General features: G+C 36.3%; 1 protein-coding gene across 5 annotated transcripts in view; it reads left to right on the top strand.

Moving 5' to 3' along the window:
• EPHB1 (EPH receptor B1) overlaps positions 1 to 17,681 on the top strand; it is a 387,419-nt gene that overhangs the window by 300,683 nt on the left and 69,055 nt on the right. For 4 of the 5 annotated variants that reach the window (XR_015743549.1, XR_015743550.1, XM_026701394.2 and 1 more), the window contains exons 5-6: positions 2,317 to 2,652; positions 16,555 to 16,736. Coding sequence is in view for 3 of the 5 variants with exons in the window: in XM_026701394.2 (XP_026557179.1) it covers positions 2,317 to 2,652; positions 16,555 to 16,736 (518 nt within the window). In the remaining 2 variants the exon portion in view is untranslated. The remainder of the gene's footprint in view (positions 1 to 2,316; positions 2,653 to 16,554; positions 16,737 to 17,681) is intronic. The other variant, XM_087933101.1, reaches the window with a different exon arrangement.

The following is a 17,681-nucleotide window of genomic DNA, read 5'->3' as shown; positions in this document are numbered from 1 at the left end:
AGGACTGTAACTTTGTTGCTTGTATCCTTATGATTTAAACTGACTGTTTCCTAGTATGATTTGATTGTTGATTATACCCTATGACTATCATTAAGTGTTGTACATTATGATTCTTGACTCTTGACAAATGTATCTTTTATGTATAGTATTTGAACCAAGACAAATTCCTTGTGTGTCCAATCACACTTGGCCAATAAAGAATTCTATTCTATTCTATTCTATTCTATTCTATTCTATTCTATTCTATTCTATCTTCAAAGATTTCAAAAGGAGTACAACAAAAAACATAGCATGGCATCTGATCCACAAGCAGGAGCAACAGCTGATGAAATAACAATAATGGCTGCTGTTCTGTGATATCAGGATGAAGTAGAGAACCAAGTACACAATTTGTCAGCAGCATTGCTCCAACTAGTGCAACAGATGCAGAATTTGAGGCAGACCACACCCTTGGTAGGGCCAGCTCATGCAGCACTTCCAAGGGTGCGTCCTGTATTATAGAGAAATCATAGAAGCTTGCCGGAAAGATTTTGAAGAGAATTGGAAAGGGTAAGAATCTTCATAGCGCAATGTGAGTTATTTATGGGAACCCGAGTAGCAGAATTTCTAGTCAACTGATCACAGGTGTCCTTTTTACTGGCAGTCTCAAAAGATCAATGGAATGGGCATTCCCTATTACCAAAACTAATACCCAATTATGGATAAATATCAAAACTTCATGGTTAAATGCACTCTGCAGTCACCTTTCTTAGTATCCTAAAATAAACCATCTGGTCCTGGAGATCTAAATTTCATTTAAATTAGTGAAATGTTATTCTACTTGGCTTTTCTAAGTTCCTCCTGCTTCTATTAGCTAATAAAAGCAATGGGATTAGGTTTGGGGGCAAATGTTAAGATTTCCATAACATTTTTAGTAAAGAATAAATTAGATACTAGCCTTAATCATCGTATGGAATATTCTCTGCTAAGAGAAATAACACGGAGAGCTCCTTGGTGGTCTCTGAGCTTGGTTGTTCAATCAAGCTCAGAGAGCACAAAGGTCCCCTCATTTCAACCCTGAGCTACAAATATTCTCCTTTATTAGTGGAAATGACACTATGCCGATTTAGTTTGGCAAATGCTGCCTGGTAAGATAGGAATACAACCAGAGTTGAACACTGAATGAAAACTAATAGAATCCAGATAATTTTACTATTCAGCACTAGAGACAGCTGCAAATAATATAAAAATATAATCTTTATATACAAATATATACTGTATTTACCAAGTACCACTGGCAGATCTTTTTTTAGCCATCCTACGGTTTAGGGCATTCCTACAGGAGAGTGCTTTAAGGAAGATAAGCTTGGACTCCACATTTCTCCTTCCCCTTCCCTCCCCTCTCAGAACTTAAGAGTTGACTTTCATATTCAAATTAAGTGGATCTCTGTGTGTGTCTTTGAGAAAATAGATTTTTTTTTTTAATATTCTAGCTAGATACAATTATTTGGAAGGAACGAAAAGTAATATAGTTTGACTCATATCACACAAAGATAAAAGTCTTAAGTGAATGATACCATAGTACCATGCTGCATCGTAAGAGAATGTACTCATGATGGACATTTATGACCATAAGGCAGTGATACAAACAAGCAAGGAAAAAGACAACGTTCTTGCTCATCTGGGTATGAAGATGATTATGCTGCACAATCCACGAGTTATTTGCTGATATCAGATACTTCAAGGTGACTGAAATAAATGAGCCCAGTAAAAAACTCTTCTAGGAACATCACTGGTCAATGTTCTTAGTTAAAGTGATCTATGAAAATCTGTGTATGAAATATATTTACTATAATTGCTTATATTTTCTTTTAAAATAATTCTCCCAAACCTGTTTATGAGTAAAAAGAAACTAAGTAAAAACTAAATATTATTTTAAAATAAACACTCTATTAAAATTCTTCTTACATGACTGCTGATAGTAATGGGTCAGGTAGGTGTGGGAAAACCAGAACAAACTGAATCAAGCTTTTCAAGAGATGAATATTTGGGGATGTGAAACGTTTATCTTACCATAGAGGAAGACAATGAAGATCATTTGGAACATGGGAAAGTCTCTGTCCTCAATAGAAGCCGCACATTAAACAAGCACAAATAGCAGTCACCTCCCAGGTGAATTATTGCAATTGATTTAAATAGTAAATATTTCGTACAAAACTGAAATAAATCAAATATTCCAATGTTTTAAAATAAAATGTTTTAAAATACCACTAAAGCTATACATTGCAGCCATATATTTACTTGCATAGCCTTGATTTGCAAATTGTTATTTAACAGGTGTTCCCTCAGGACCTCGCAACGTAATCTCTATTGTCAATGAGACTTCAATTATATTAGAATGGCACCCACCTCGGGATACAGGAGGTCGTGATGATGTGACCTATAACATAGTCTGCAAAAAGTGTCGGTCAGATCGCCGTAGCTGCTCCCGCTGTGATGACAATGTGGAGTTTGTACCAAGACAACTGGGTCTTACAGGAACTCGTGTCTTCATCAGCAACCTGTGGGCTCATACGCCATACACCTTTGATATCCAAGCTGTCAATGGGGTTTCTAATAAAAGCCCATTCCCACCACAGCATGCCTCAGTGAACATCACTACCAACCAAGCAGGTAAGATGCCATTCAGAAACTACCCGTATGATTTTGTTCATGAACATAGGGAAAGAAAATTGCAAAAATATTTGAAACTGTATCTACTGTTTTGAATAGAATGAATAACAATCAGGTTCTAGAATCAACTTCTATAAATCTTGGTAAATGTTATTTCTTCTCTTTTAAGCACTGAGAGATGGGAGTAGATCTCTTGCTAGGTTCTGCTATAACTGGCGAATTTATGGCACCTGTCATATAGTTCTCATAGTCTTAGTAGCAAAATAATACTTAATAGCTCCCCAAAACGTTGCCTTCTTCCAGTAGGCTTATCTGGGATAGTGAATGAATGAGAAGCAACAGCAATGCTGCAATGTGCAGCAGGCAGGTAACTCAATTTTTACTGTTTTAATTACCAATAATACTCTCATACAGGTAGTCCTCAGTTTACAGCAATTCATTTAGTTACCATTCAAAGTTACCATTCAAACAGCATGGTAAAAAGTGAGTTATGACCATTTTTCAATGATTGTTGTACCATCCTCATGGTCATGTGATCAAAATTTGGATGCTTAGCAACTGGTTCATATTCTTGACAGTTGTAGTGTCCCAGGATCATGTGAGCAGTTTTTGCAATCTTTGCAAAAGTCAATGGGGAAGCCAGATTCACTTAACAACCATGGTGCTAACTTAACAGCTGCAAGCATTAACTTAAAAGCTGTGGCTAGAAAGATCATAAAATGGGCAAAACTCACTTAACATGTTTCTCTTTGAACAACATAAATTTTGGGCTCAGTTATGGTCATAAATCTAGGACTACCTGTATGTTAATCCAGGGCAGTATAACACATTACATTTTGGTTCAATTCTACAGCTATTGCAAATAACTGAAACTCTAGAACAAGCATGTGAGTAGAACAGCAGTCATGTCAGGCCATTAAAACCCCTATGCTGCTCCTCTCAGTTTCTTGGATTGCTCACATGGTGGCACTCAGTACTTCAGCTGTTCCTAAAGAACAAAAACAAAATTGGGTTGATGAGGTAGTCACACTAGAAACGTGATCTGGATAGATAACATCTGGATCCACATAACAGCTGAATAATAGCTGTACAACTAACATTCTTAGCAGCAAAAACAAAACCACAGCCACCTATAGAAAGAACCAGAATTTCTTCTGGACTTTGTCATCTCTTTTCTCCTTTGATTTTTTTAAACTAGAGATAATCATAGATGATTCAATCGCTGACTCTTCCTTGGCAGAGAATTGGAATGTGGGGCAGGTATCCTGATGGATCTGCAATGTTTGTACATGTATTCTTGGTGGGGGGATAGAAAAGCTAACAGGTAGTGACCCTGGCCAAAAACTTAATGAAGAGAAGGATTAACTGTTGAAGCACTGGGAGATGACAATAGACCACAATATATTTTGGTTTGGCTATAACAAGAGGATGAAAATTCTTATTTTCTGCAATATATGTAAAATAGGAAGCCTTTATTAATGCCAACCCTAAAGAATTCACACCAACAGACACAATATTTTTTTAAAAAGTCTTGGTCTCAATATTTGAGCATTCTATTTCCCAGATGTAGGAATTTTGTCAGCTTCAACACATCAGTGTGAATTGGGCACCAAAGATACAATTGAGATCTAAGCAGAAGTGTAATTCTTGGCAGTGATGCCCTTTTGTCCATACTTTCTGTTTCCTTTTCATTCTCTTCATTTCTTCACCTGGTCATCTGATCTTCTATTGCTCTATTCTCCAGCCTCAGGCCATCTGAATTTCCAAATGTCTGCCCTTCCTCTTTTTATATAGACCCATTGTTTTTAGGCATGCCCTTTGTTCTTTTTTGTTCCTGTCAGCCAGTGTCTCTACTTCCCATTTGTCCATTTGCCTTTTTTCTTCCCAATTATTCCTGTTGCAAAGCTGTGATTATTAAAAAATTGATACATTTGCATTGTATTTGGCTTTTCTCTGCACTTATCCAGATAAAGTACAATTGCTTTCAGCATATTAAGGATGCACCCTGTGTTTGAAAGGCCTCAAAGATGGAGCACATATTTGGCAATTAGAAATGAGGCATTAGCATTCAGCACATTTTAAGCAAGTAGAAATGGTGTGCTGGGCACTACCGGCATTTAAAGGGAGAGTAATAGGAATGCAAAGTGGACTAGATAGTGCAGATTTGACATTGACTCACACATTATGCCTAACATTTTGATTTGTTGTCCTCATCCCCCCCTCCCCCAATCTGAAAATGCAGCATATTTCTAACTGCAAGGCCTACTGCTTATACAAGAAATAACAGAAAAGCATATTACTGGCAGCCGTATCTTCACATATTATGGCATGCATTCACCATCTACATAGTCTTTATTAAATTCTTGAAGGAAAGAAACAGGGTAACAGACTTTAAATAAGGACAAATGATGGAGAAAATTGCATGTCCTAAGTTCATGCTAAAAAGTATTTATGTCAGTTCTCTTCTCTTTAATTAATCTAATTAAGCATTTTTAACAGAAACAAACTTGAATGCTTTTCTCAGGTTTGTAAGAATTGACCTATATCTTTTAACTTAGCCATCTGTCTACTCATTTACCCATATATTTCTTTTTCATTTCTTGGAAACAGTTATCTCTCCATCTGTCCCCTTTGCCTTCCATAAAATTCTCCATCCAATACATTCCCATTTAATTGATTGTATCTGCAGGGCTCTCTTCAGTTCTTCAGCTTTTACTGAAGTGATAGGCCTGAAGGACTCTCTAAATGGATTTGAGGTCTTCTGCACCACTGACAATTTTATCCATTTGCCTGCTAGGCTATTGTTTTATGAAATGTTGCTAACTGGGCCTTTTCTCAAATGTACATCCTAATTTACTACGTGAACAAGCTTGCAGGCATACAGTTGATGTCATTATTCCTTTTTCAGCTGCTGTAGGCCAATTGTATATCAACAATATGTTCCTATACTTCCTGTTTCAAGTTTCAAACACACACATGCACACAGAATTTCTTGGTAATGGTAAGCAATTTACTCAAGGCTGAGAAGACAAGCAAATGAACATAAATCAGACTCTGTGAAGATAAGGCTTGCCTGAATAGTTTTACTTTTTACAGGAATAAACAGAAGAATAGTCAGGATTCAGTCAGAAGTTCAGAGAACCAAGCAAGATTTATCAATCACTCCAAGGATCATAGTTTTAGGGTCAGATCTGCTTCTTAAATAAGGCTGCAGCCAGTTGTTTTAATTAAGGCAGGCATGTCTTTGCTTCATTGAATGCCATTGCTTTGCTTTGCTTTAAAGTGCTTAAAACCCTTGGACTCTACTTGTCTGTTTCAAGATCTATATCAGTTCCAGTTATTCTAATGCTGCCTCTGTTTCAGGAGCCTCCGTGATTCTTGGTTTGATGTTTCCTAAAGATGTTGGGAAATACCCAGCTAGGCAAAGAGGAGGAATCAAGCAGGGAACTAGTGTTGAATCCTTGGTACTGCTAAAAGAGACTTAAGCCTTATCAGTTTCATGAAATATGATCTGTTAGTTCCCAAGGCAAGGTCTGGGGATATTCCTGTAATAGGTAAAACAAAATAGTCAACTTGAACCTTTCGCGTATGGATCTGGTTGCTTGTGCCTGACAGAAGGTAATATTCGACTGGTTCATCTGGAACAGCTTTTTCAGATTCAGAGTCCTAAGTCACAATGTATAAAATATCTCAGATAAATCTTCCTATTCACTTTGCAACAGACATACCTATTTTCTTTCAAATTTCAATCATTTGAAACTGTAAAGTTTTTCTCCAAAAAAGTAGGATATAGAAGAGTGTCTATAGAATAATTAAACCTCCTGTGATAAAAAACAAAACAAAAACATTAGTTATCAAGAGTAGTTTCATGGGTTAACACATAAGCAGGAAATTTCAGGAGTTAAACTGTCTATTCCTGAAGTCTCCTGAATATCCTACTGCAGCTACCTAACTCCTGCTGCTTGTTGTAGAATTTATCTGTTCACTAATTCCCTTCATATAACCAAGAGGAAGAGCAGTGATTTGCAAAAACTGTTAACATAGTAGAGGTTTAAAGACAGGAAACATAGTGGTACATTTCAGCTTTCACTCTTAATTTGATTATTCTGAGTAGTTTAACCCTGGAGTTGAGCTTCCAGTTGTCAGATTATAGTTGGATGCCTATGTCTGGGAATCTTTAAAACAAGGTATCTTGTTTGTACAAAGAAAGAAATATTATCAATGTTCTTGAGCTCCTGGGCATGTTGTGAGACCATACTATTTACCTCACATTTTCATCTGAACCCTCTGAGTCAGGGAGACATACCTTATACTGCCACTTAAAGACAAGGACAAAAACATCACACTAAATCACGGGAAAGCAACATGTAGCTTTAAAGCCATACACAAATACCTTCTTCCGACCCTTGGGACCTCTCTTGGTCCCAGTTGCTGAAAGCTGATATCACAATGACCCATCACTTTCAGCTGAAATATAGATAAATGTTGTGAAAGTTCAAAACTGACATACCACTTTTTTAAAAAACAAACAAACACACCTCTCCAGTCATATGTTTGACATGAGAGATAGTTCACTCTAGTTTGTGGCCTTCAGCACTCTTCAACTGTTAAGCACATCCTTTAACCACAAAAACGTTTTCTTACTTCTGCAGTAATCCATAATGTAGTTTGTTAGTCTGTCTTAATGGAATATGTATAGCAGGTCAAAATCTCCTTATCTAAAGGTTATACATATACATGATTTGGTTATAAATGAACTTTCCATGATTTTCTAAAGAAAGTAGAACAAAATTTTCTAACCTAGCATATTATGGGATATAGTTTTTCCCATAGTTTTCCTGTAAAACATTCTGATGCTATTTACATTTCAATTGTTTTGAATTAATTTGCTTGATTAATTTTTATCAACATATCTGTTATGATGATAACAGATTCTATAAATACATTTGAGGAATCCTACTAGTGTATTTCTTTTTAATAGTGGTATACCTTGTCATTTTTCTGATGTAACAAAATGTCTGTCAGATTTGGTAGCCTCTAAAATGACTTGTCTTTAGATCTTACAAAATTTAGTATATACCTGCTGCAAGTTTCTGACCATGGAACCAAGATAGCTCTGAAGGCTTTGTTCTCTTTTTGTAAATTAGACATGTCATTTTTGTATGGCTTGATTGTCATGGTTGACTTTTACAACAGAATGGTTGATATCCCCCTCAAAACACTAGACTGAGATCATGTCTTGGAGAAAAAAGTGGATATATAGCAAAGAGAGGAGAGAGATTATAAAAGAGACTTCTATTTTTTTTTTTTTCAGTTTTGATCTGGCTCTCTTCCCATCCTTATGTTGCCAAACAGACTTTTGGGTTTCTTGGTTTATCGGCAAACTAAAAGATCATTTAACCAAGGCCATGCTTCTTTGGCTATCTGACATTTCTGACCACACCTTTTGTTAAGCCCTAAACTTTATACTACTTATTACTTAAAAAAGTGATGCTGTACAAGATAAATGAAGGTCATTTCAACATGTCCTGGTATACAAACCAGGAACTACAACACAAAGACAACCAAAGATATATGCTGTGTTTGTATCCTACCAAAATCCTTATTGAAATCAAGATTTTTGTGCTAATGACTACATGAAATAATAGGTTAAAGATGAGACTGTCAAGTTTGATTAATTTAATCTGAAAATTTCCCTGTTAAGCAAATTGATCATTGTATGGGGACATTATTATAGCAAAATTGGCAGAGCTTCCTAAAATATTCCATCAACTCCTTGTTGCATAATTTGTTGCATACACTCTAATGCAATAAGAAGCTTCTTGATTCTGATCCCTGTGCTTATTGTTCATCTGTGTGATTTTTGGAAGGGATTTCTACTTCAGTATAATTCTTTCCTTCATGCAATAATGCAAAGCAACCCATTTGAATAAGCAAGGATGGGGAAGCCTCAGTATTGCTGCCCATCCACCTGCGTACCAATTTGATGTTGATCATCTTTGCAGCATTATCCATGTTAAATAGGCAGGAACAGGGGGGGGGGTTGTGAATGTGGCAATTAACAAAACAGCAATCAAGCTAAGTGTTTAATTTTGGAAAATTATCATCTTCTCTGAACGCATGTGGAAAGATTAAAAAAAATTAAAAACCCAGGATTAAATGTGCTGTGCAAACAAAGGCAGGGCTGGACTGTCAACATCACCCACTAGAAAAAATAAGCAGTCACCCCACTCAGTGAATTCCTGAATTCAAAAGCCTGCCTCTTCCAAAACAAAATGACTATAACAGCACAAAATAAGATTTGGGTAAATATAAACAATCGGAGGAATGTTTTCCTGTATACTTTGTAGTGCATAGACTTAATTTGTGTCATGTATTATGTTACACATAACAAGTGGTCAGCATAAAAATATTTAACTGCCTAAAACAAAAAAAATCCCCCCCCCCAAAAAAAGCCTGGTCTTTCCCTGGCTTTTTTAGCCTTGCATATTCAAATAACTAGACTAATAATAACTTGTCATTGGTTATGCTAGTTGGGATGATCATCTGAGTGATCCAAAACACCAGGAAAGCACTGCTGTCTACCCTTGATCTTGCTGAAAAATTAAAAAGCTAAATAAATAAATAAAAATTCCAATGTCCATGGTCCCATCAATAGTTGTTTAATACCTTTAAATAGCCTTTAACAACCTGCATATCTTCAAGTTGTATGTATCAGCTCCCAAAAGTTTTAGCCAATATAACTATTACTGAAAATTGGGAGTTGATGTCCACAAACATGGAGGGCTCTATGATTGTTTCTTATGACTACCATGTGACTTTTAATTTTGTGGCAGCAAATCAGCATAGCTACTGCTGCATATTTTATCACAGCAGTTGGAACCATCACAAAAATGAGACAAGCATAAAACCTCAGCTTTGGGAAGAATGGGCTTTGGAGTCATGAGAAATAATCTAATAAACAGCACATCAAGAATTCCCCTAGTTTCTGCTTACTTTTATTCATTTTAGCATAAACAAAATAAGCATTTATTTTAGTACTGCACATTTTTTAAAATCAAACAGCATTTTTCTTGGACTTGGTCTGCTCCTCTTCCCTTTCCAAAAGTGGCAACAAAAGAGTGAAGCAGAATTTTATAAATAACTAGTTAAGCATTGCTGGATTAATTCTTTTTTTACCTGCATACTAACCCTTTTTCCATCAATACCCTATTATGCATATAGTTGTTGATAAAATCCTACCCACTTAGAGTTAAGTAAGGACTTTAATAATACTGATTGAGAAGCTCATATAGGACATATTCTTTCTTTGCCAGCACACTCCCATTTGCAACAAGTAAGTTCCCCTTTCTCATTTCTGGGAGCCACCCTCTTACGAAGCCTGTATTTTCTTGGGATTCTGGTTATGTTATGCATCATGTGTTTTGAGATACATCTGTGTTGTAATCTTTCAGCATTGGAAAATACCTATTTCAACATATATTTGATTGCAAAGACATTTTAGTGCCATTTTTTTTTTCTTTTCCACTGAAATAGGTTTCATGTTTGAAAGAATTGGTGCATATTTAATTCATATTTCGCCAGCAAATTTTAGTTTTGTTTGTGTGTGTGAGGACACATGCTTGTGCACAATACCATATTTCTCAAATTTTGAATTTCATTGTTTTATAAATACAAGGACAGTTTTAAAATTAAGAGAAAGTCATTTCCAAAAGGAACAAATAATGCAATTTTTAGTATCCTTTTTCAGATAGTTTAGATATGCCCCCATTACAGGGAGTTGTTCTAGCTCAGAAGGAATTGATTATGAATCTTAGAAATCTATTTAGCATAGTGATTTGTAAGCAGAATGAAAAGAAGAACACATTAGAATCATCACTTGTGTAAAAAGCATTACAGTATGTCAGGAAAAAAAAAAAAGCCCAATTATCAGTAACTAACCCTGCTCTATTCACCAAAAGGCATCACTGCTCACCGGGACTTAAGGGACCGTGGCTTTCAGAAGCATATAAGGGGAAAATCATTTAGAAGGCTCTGAGAATTCATCCCAACAGAGCCCTTACCACATGCTTCACTGGGCTTTTAAAATGAGACAGTTTGATTTCTCAGGAGGATCAGGCAGGAAATTAACTTGTTTAATGAAGCACAAGTGATATTGCCTTGATTCTTTGCGGATTGCCATCCCCAGCAGGAATTAAAAAAAATAAATGCAGTAGGCAGATTCAAAGATGAAGTCAGTGATTCTCCAGGAATCTAGCTCAGAAACATGTAAACTTTTTTGTCCACATAGATTCCTTTTTCACCACTTCCTGGCAAGTTATAAGTATGTTGTCCTCCAAAACCAGGGCTGTCCTAAAATCAACCCTAACACTTGTAAAGGGATTAAATCACCTTCTTCTCTTTTCATAGAAGAGAAGTTTATGGCTCAGTGGTAAATCACATGTTTGATATGCAGAATATCCCATGCTCAATTCCTGGCATCCCTCGTAGGATAAGATAAGATTCCCCATTTGAAATCTTGGACTACTACTGCTAATCACTGTGTAAATGTTAATAGTAACTAGAACAATGAACGGAGTCAATATATAAGTGCTATGATGTGTAGAACCTTGCCATAAGCACAAAAACACATCTTGCATTCTGTGCTGCTGCTTCCAACCCACCATTGGTTCATTGAGAATAAAATCTTCAGATTTTGGCCTCTGCATTGGGAAGGAAATACCAGAAAACACAGTTTCCTGTCCTTCGAGAAGGAGGTAGGAAGGGGGAGAGAGAGAGAGAGAGAATTTATTTATTGCATTCATATTCCATCAGGACCATAAAGAGATTCTCAATGACCCACAAAAAGTAGTAAAGCAGTAAATAATAAAATTACAGCTATACAACTTGACACAGCATTCGCTGTCAATTCCCAAGTACCTTCTGGATTCTTTATTTTCAGCTGTACCTGGAAGGTACCTAAAATTGAGGCCACTTAATCTTTCCACACAAAGCCATTCCAGAGAACTGGAACATAAAAAAAAACCAAAAACATTTTCAGGCTTTGAATCCCCTGATTCCCCCAAACAGGGAACATCCAGCTGCTTTTTCCAGCAGGATCAAAACGGGCCAGTTCTAGGGATGTGGCTTTGTCACAAACTCAACACCAAGTCACAGAAGGCTTTTTTGGTTAAAACTAGTACTTTAAATTACAGTAGGGAAATGGAAAGAAAAGATTTTTTTTTATAACATGACCTTTCTTCTTTTTCCAAGTGGATTGCATTGCATGCTGCTATTTTTATTTTTTTTAAAAGAAAACCTTTTCCTTTGGAGGTCTAGGCAAAAGCAGAAGAAGGGGAAGGGGTGGATGTGAGGACTGGAGCTGAAAACTGCCAGAGAGGTGGAAAAGTAAAGCACTGCCATGGAAACACCAGTTTTGCAATGATGTCTACATTAACTTCCCAGTGTTATAAAAATGTTATGAGCTGTGATGTTAAGCCTTGCTTTATTTTATCAAGCATCCTAAACAGAAAGATACTTTCTGCTCTCATCAGTAACTAAAAGCAATAGTCTATTTTTGTTTCCTGTTGCACAGAAAATGGTACTCTAGGGTACAGTATCTCTGACGTGTATATTCCAAAATTAATCAGCAAGATTAATTATGGCTGATAGATCCATCTTCCATTTGTCTTCACACTCTTGAATGTCTGCCCATGTAATGTAATGTATGCATGACTTTATCAACTTCAGCACTACTTCACTTGTCTTTTCCCAAATAAAAAGACCCTAGTGATGAGATCCTATTTCCTTGTAATATCAGTTGCCTTTTTATTTCTTTTCTCAAGTAATAGGGCTAAAATTGTGCAAGTTGAGTTTTCCATGTTTCCCAAATGATTGGAAGAATTGTCATAAACTTTTTGGTTAATGACTAAAGCAGCCCTTGTTTTTCTAGGCTTTTGCATTTCCCAGGATTGGGGATGGGTTTAGATGAATTGTCTTTCTTTTAAAATCCCTCTTTAAAAAGCTGCAATAGTTCATATAGAAGCTGTATGCAGTATAGCAATGATGCCACATCTTTCCCTTGTATCTTTTCAACAGCATAATGCATTTTATATCTCAAACCAACATAGGTGAAATATCAAATGGTATGTACTAACTCGGGGGTGGGGGGGAAACTATGGTCTCTTTATGACCTTATGGACTTCAATTACCAGAATTCATGAGCCAGCCATGTGGGCTGAGGAATTCTAGGAGTTGAACTCTACAGGTCATAAGAGGGCCATAGTTCCCCATCCCTGTACTAAATGAATTATCTCAACAACTCATCAAATGCCTACATAAATATGTTAAAAACACTCACAGCATAATATGTTAGTTGTCTGAACTAGGATGAGGTGCCAGAAAAGAGTCATGAAACTGAACCATATCATAAATATATTTTAGCAAAGTTTTTAACAATACGGTGAGGCTAGATTCTCTATTTTGCATAACATTTAATGTATTGATTCCTTTAATGCTGGCTATCATGCTGTACATATCCAGTATTGTGTTGCCTGATCCTCTCTTGACAAAGTGTTTTTGTACTTACAACCTTTGTTAGTACTGTACAATATAGTGAGTCATAAATAAACAAACCAGGTTTCTGCCTTAAGCCACAAGAAAAGTAACAAAGCTTAATGAATGGTATGAAGACAGTTAACCTGCTTAAGTGTACTGCACATACCAGGCACAGAGCTTCCAATTGCCTTTTTCATAATGACAATAATGAAACCCATAAAAATTTGAACTAGCTATGAGAGTTTTTTGCTGTCTTTGAAGGATAAAGGCTCCATGAGAAAAGTGTTGGAATTTTCATCGAGAGTGAAAACTCTCTTCTGGTTTTGCTTGTTCATTTTGCAGATGGTTTGTATAGTTTCCATTTGATGAGCAATCCCCAGGAATTTTAAATTCTACTTAAAAACAAGTAGCTTTTAAAAATATTAAAATCAAATTATTTACACACTGTTCACATTTCCATTCTTCCTTTTATAATAATAGTCTTCAAACAGCAATTAAAGATGAGGAAATGTTACCATCACAGCAAAGGGAGGGTGATTCTAAGGTAAAAACTAGCTTAACTGGAGGCAGTTTATAACTAAAAAGTTCTGCTTGTATTGTATGAAGAATTGTTTTCTTGTCCCACTGGTGGAAAAGCATAATGTAATAAGGTTGAGAGTAGCACCTTATAATGTGTGTGTGCGTGTGTGCGCATGCACACATTTTCATGTCACTATTGACCCCTGGACAAGTCCTTCGAGATTTCTTGGCAGTGGTTTGCCATTGCCTCCTTCCTTGGATTTTTCTGCTACAGTTGAAGTGGAATTTACAGTGAGGTCTGACTGAGGAAGTTTTTGGTTTGATAATGGATCTCCTTATCTTACCATTAGCAAGATGACAGAGCTCAATCTGATCACAGACTTTCCACAACCTGAGTGGACCTGGATTTTCTCTAGTCCCCGATTACAGTAAATGGAAATGAGATGTGATTTTGAGTATATTTTCTAAGATTTGATAGATTTGATGTTACTGCAAATGTCACTTGCTTTGGAAGTGAATGTTTGCTACAGCATAAAATAAAGAACAATATCTTTTATTTTTAGTATTCTAAATCAGGATTATTCCTCCCACAGAAGTTCACAACATATTAAAATAATTTATAATAGCACATTACATATGTGCACTTATGATACTTCAAATTATTACAGTAGTAGTACATAAAATATACATGTGTAAAACAATATAAAAATATGTAAACTAGTAGAAAAATACATTATTTAAAAAGTAGCATCAGATTGCAATTCCAAAGTTAAGGACCATATTTTCTAAACAGTGCTACTGAAAAGTGGGTTTTAAAATCTCTTTAACTTGATTTCCTATGTGAGGGGAGTATATTAATTATATGTTGTATATGAGGAACATATTAAATATATGTTAATGTTGGAATATAGATTGTTTGTTTACAGGCTTTCCTATGATTGAGGATTCTAGTTGTGTAAAGTTCCTAAATATGGGAACAAGCTTGGGAATAGAACCAGGTCTTAAGGGCCTCCCAGCACCCCAGGAGAATGGGGTGTATCATCTGTATCTTTGGAGGGATGCTATTCCAGAGGGCAAGGGCAGTGACAGAGTAGGCTGTCTTATTCAGTCCCATAAGATGCCAATGTTTAAACAGAAGGAACCTGGAGTCCGCCTGTGGACAAGGTCTGTTGAAACCACAGCTCATGTCCTGTTACATTGTGCTCTCTATAAGGATCCACAGGCTCATTTTATAACTCCTTACTGATAAAATATGTGGTAAATTCTGATCTCTTTTTTGTGAAGCTGTTACTGTTGGATCAGCACAATATAGTTTCTTTGAACATCACTGAAGTCTGCTATAGTGTCTGTAAAATTAGGCAGAGTTTGGCTGCCCATCGAAGATCACATCACTAACTGGAATATACCACAATGTCTTGTTCTGTTTTATTTATTTGAATGTTTTAGTTTTTATTCTGGTCTGTGACCATAAGGAGAGATTGATTGACTTGGATTGACCCAGTAGATATAAATATATTGGGTGAGCAAAAATGACTGGACATAATTGCTCAGATCGTCAGGCCCTATGTCTGAAATGTTCAAATAGAACAAATTTCAGCTCTTGGAATCTTTAGCAGTTGTCCTTTCTGACTAGGAAAAGAATGAATTGGAGATCATGAATCTGAAGGATACCCAAATTAGGAAGAGTATGACTATCCCTAGTGACAGCACAGCTTAACTTTTACTCCCTCTCTCTCAAGTAATTGGCATGGGTCTCCTCATTTAATTTTATACCCAAACCATGCTGGAAATTAGACATGAAACAATGAATGAATCCCACCTCCCCAAAGACCTGGTTAATTCCTATGGCTGAAATTCACTGGAAAATCCTAGTCCAACACTTTAGTAGCCAAACCATACTGGGTCAAGAACTGATACCCAGAGAAAGAAGAATGAAATCTAAGCTGAGAGAGGAGTAAGTGCAGAAAAGGCATAAGGAATAAAGAAGCTTTGACAATAGTATTATGGAGGAGGCAGTAGATTAAAAAAAAGTACAAAGAAGTGACTTGAGGGGTTACAAAAGAAATCTTAGAGGAGGTAACTTAACATCTTCCATTCATACTCTTTATTTGAAGTAAAGAGTGTGAATGAAAAATATTAAGGGTCATAGGGCAGCCATTAGGAAAAAATGAAGGAAGAAAAGCAGAGGAAGAGATATTTGGCTATTGCTGAAGAAATGGAGAATTCAAAAGTGAAAAAGCATACCAAAAACATGAAAAGGGCCATGAGAATCCATTTCTGAAAGGAAGATTGATAAGTCCTTACATGGGACCTGGTCAATATGCAGAGTTATATTGATATGCTTATATAGGGTTCCAAAGTAACCTACCGTGGAATTCATGTTTTAAATATATATTTTATTGAAAACCACCCCTGTCAAAATATCATTGAAATCTATTTATATTTATTTTTATGCTGCTCCTGTTAATTTTAGTGGAGCTAGCACAGTTTTGTATGAAGTTTTTTGAGGGTCCTTGGCAATAATAATTTGCTTTCATCAATTAATTTATTTGTGTGTATTCTTTTCTGAAACATTATGCCCAGAGTCAGAAAGCTAACAGTAATAACAAAGGATATTAGTCCCTGCGTTAATTTGTCTCTTTATGTCATGAAATACTTCATTTTATTATTGTATTGAAGTGCACTATGTTATGTTACATGCCTCCTCCCCCTCCTCCATTCTCATTGACCTCTTCTTCTTGTCTGCATCTTGGTGTTTTACTTTTATTTCTTCAGAGTATCTCACTACCTTCCCCTGAAGTGATGTTTCACTTTTCTTGCAATTCCTATTCCCTCCTTTCTCCATAGCACCTTCCACAGTTCTTGTTATGCACCAGGTAAGTGCCACCATGAGGAGCATCACGCTGTCATGGCCTCAGCCAGAACAGCCCAATGGCATCATCTTGGACTATGAAATCCGTTATTATGAGAAGCTGAGCCGAATCTGCATCCCTGAGATTAGCAGCGCCATGGGCTCAAGACCAGCTACCGTAAGCCTGAATGCATTTCAGAGAAGGGAATTGGCTGGGCTGGTAATGGGAGAAGATGAAATTAAAACTGCCAACTATTTTTAACATATCACAGAATGCATGGTTTTGATTTAATTCCAAAATTAGATTGTAGATTTTCTGTGTTCACTCCAGCCTAAGGTTCTGTATAACACAGTGAAAATCTTATTTTATTTTAAATAGATTATCCTTCTTATGTCCTCTTTTCCACCTAGCAATAAGGAACTCGTGAGATAAACCTGACTTAATTTTTTTTAACGTAGGTGGTTGGGCTCTTTCTTTGTCGAGTCTTCCACGATGGCTTTCTAGTTTAATGAATTTTACCTGTTATTTGGCTTGTGATAAACACCAGCAGATTGGGAATTCCTATTACAATCTACACTAACTCAATCTGTAGAAAAATCTTTGCAACAATAATTAATTGAAAGTGGGGCCTGCCCATTTGTTCCTACTTGTCTCCATTTTATATATTTATTTCAGTCCCTGCATTCTTGCATAAGGATTGTTTTAACAACTGAAAGCTTGCTATGAATGCCAGTATGCATCCTGAACTTATTTTTATGATGTTTGAGTATTTTGTGCACTGTATAGCACTCCTTAATGTCTATACTTATCTTTCAAAAGCTATCTTGTAAGCTCCTGCTATCCTACAGATGACTCCTGTTTTATTACCTTGTAAGAACTAGATAGATTCAATCCGACACAGTTGGCTGTAGATTGAACTAGTTTTGCCCACGAGGCCCTGGGGTACAGTAAATGATATCCAATGCCAGATTGTCAGGAAGCAAGTATCAGCTGCCATGCTGCTGTACAGGCTTGCCAACCATACCTGATGTTTAGGATTAGACAATCATCCAGAGAGATGAAGTTATGTCACAGCACAATATTGTACTTGCTTGCATTTGTCACACTTGAAGTATATCATCC

Source organism: Pseudonaja textilis, chromosome 4 (assembly GCF_049901715.1).
Source record: "Pseudonaja textilis isolate UNSWEBS1 chromosome 4, rPseTex1.2, whole genome shotgun sequence".
Lineage (NCBI taxonomy): Eukaryota > Metazoa > Chordata > Lepidosauria > Squamata > Elapidae > Pseudonaja > Pseudonaja textilis.
The sequence above is the reverse complement of the archived record's forward strand: the minus strand, read 5'-3'. Positions and strand labels throughout refer to the sequence as shown.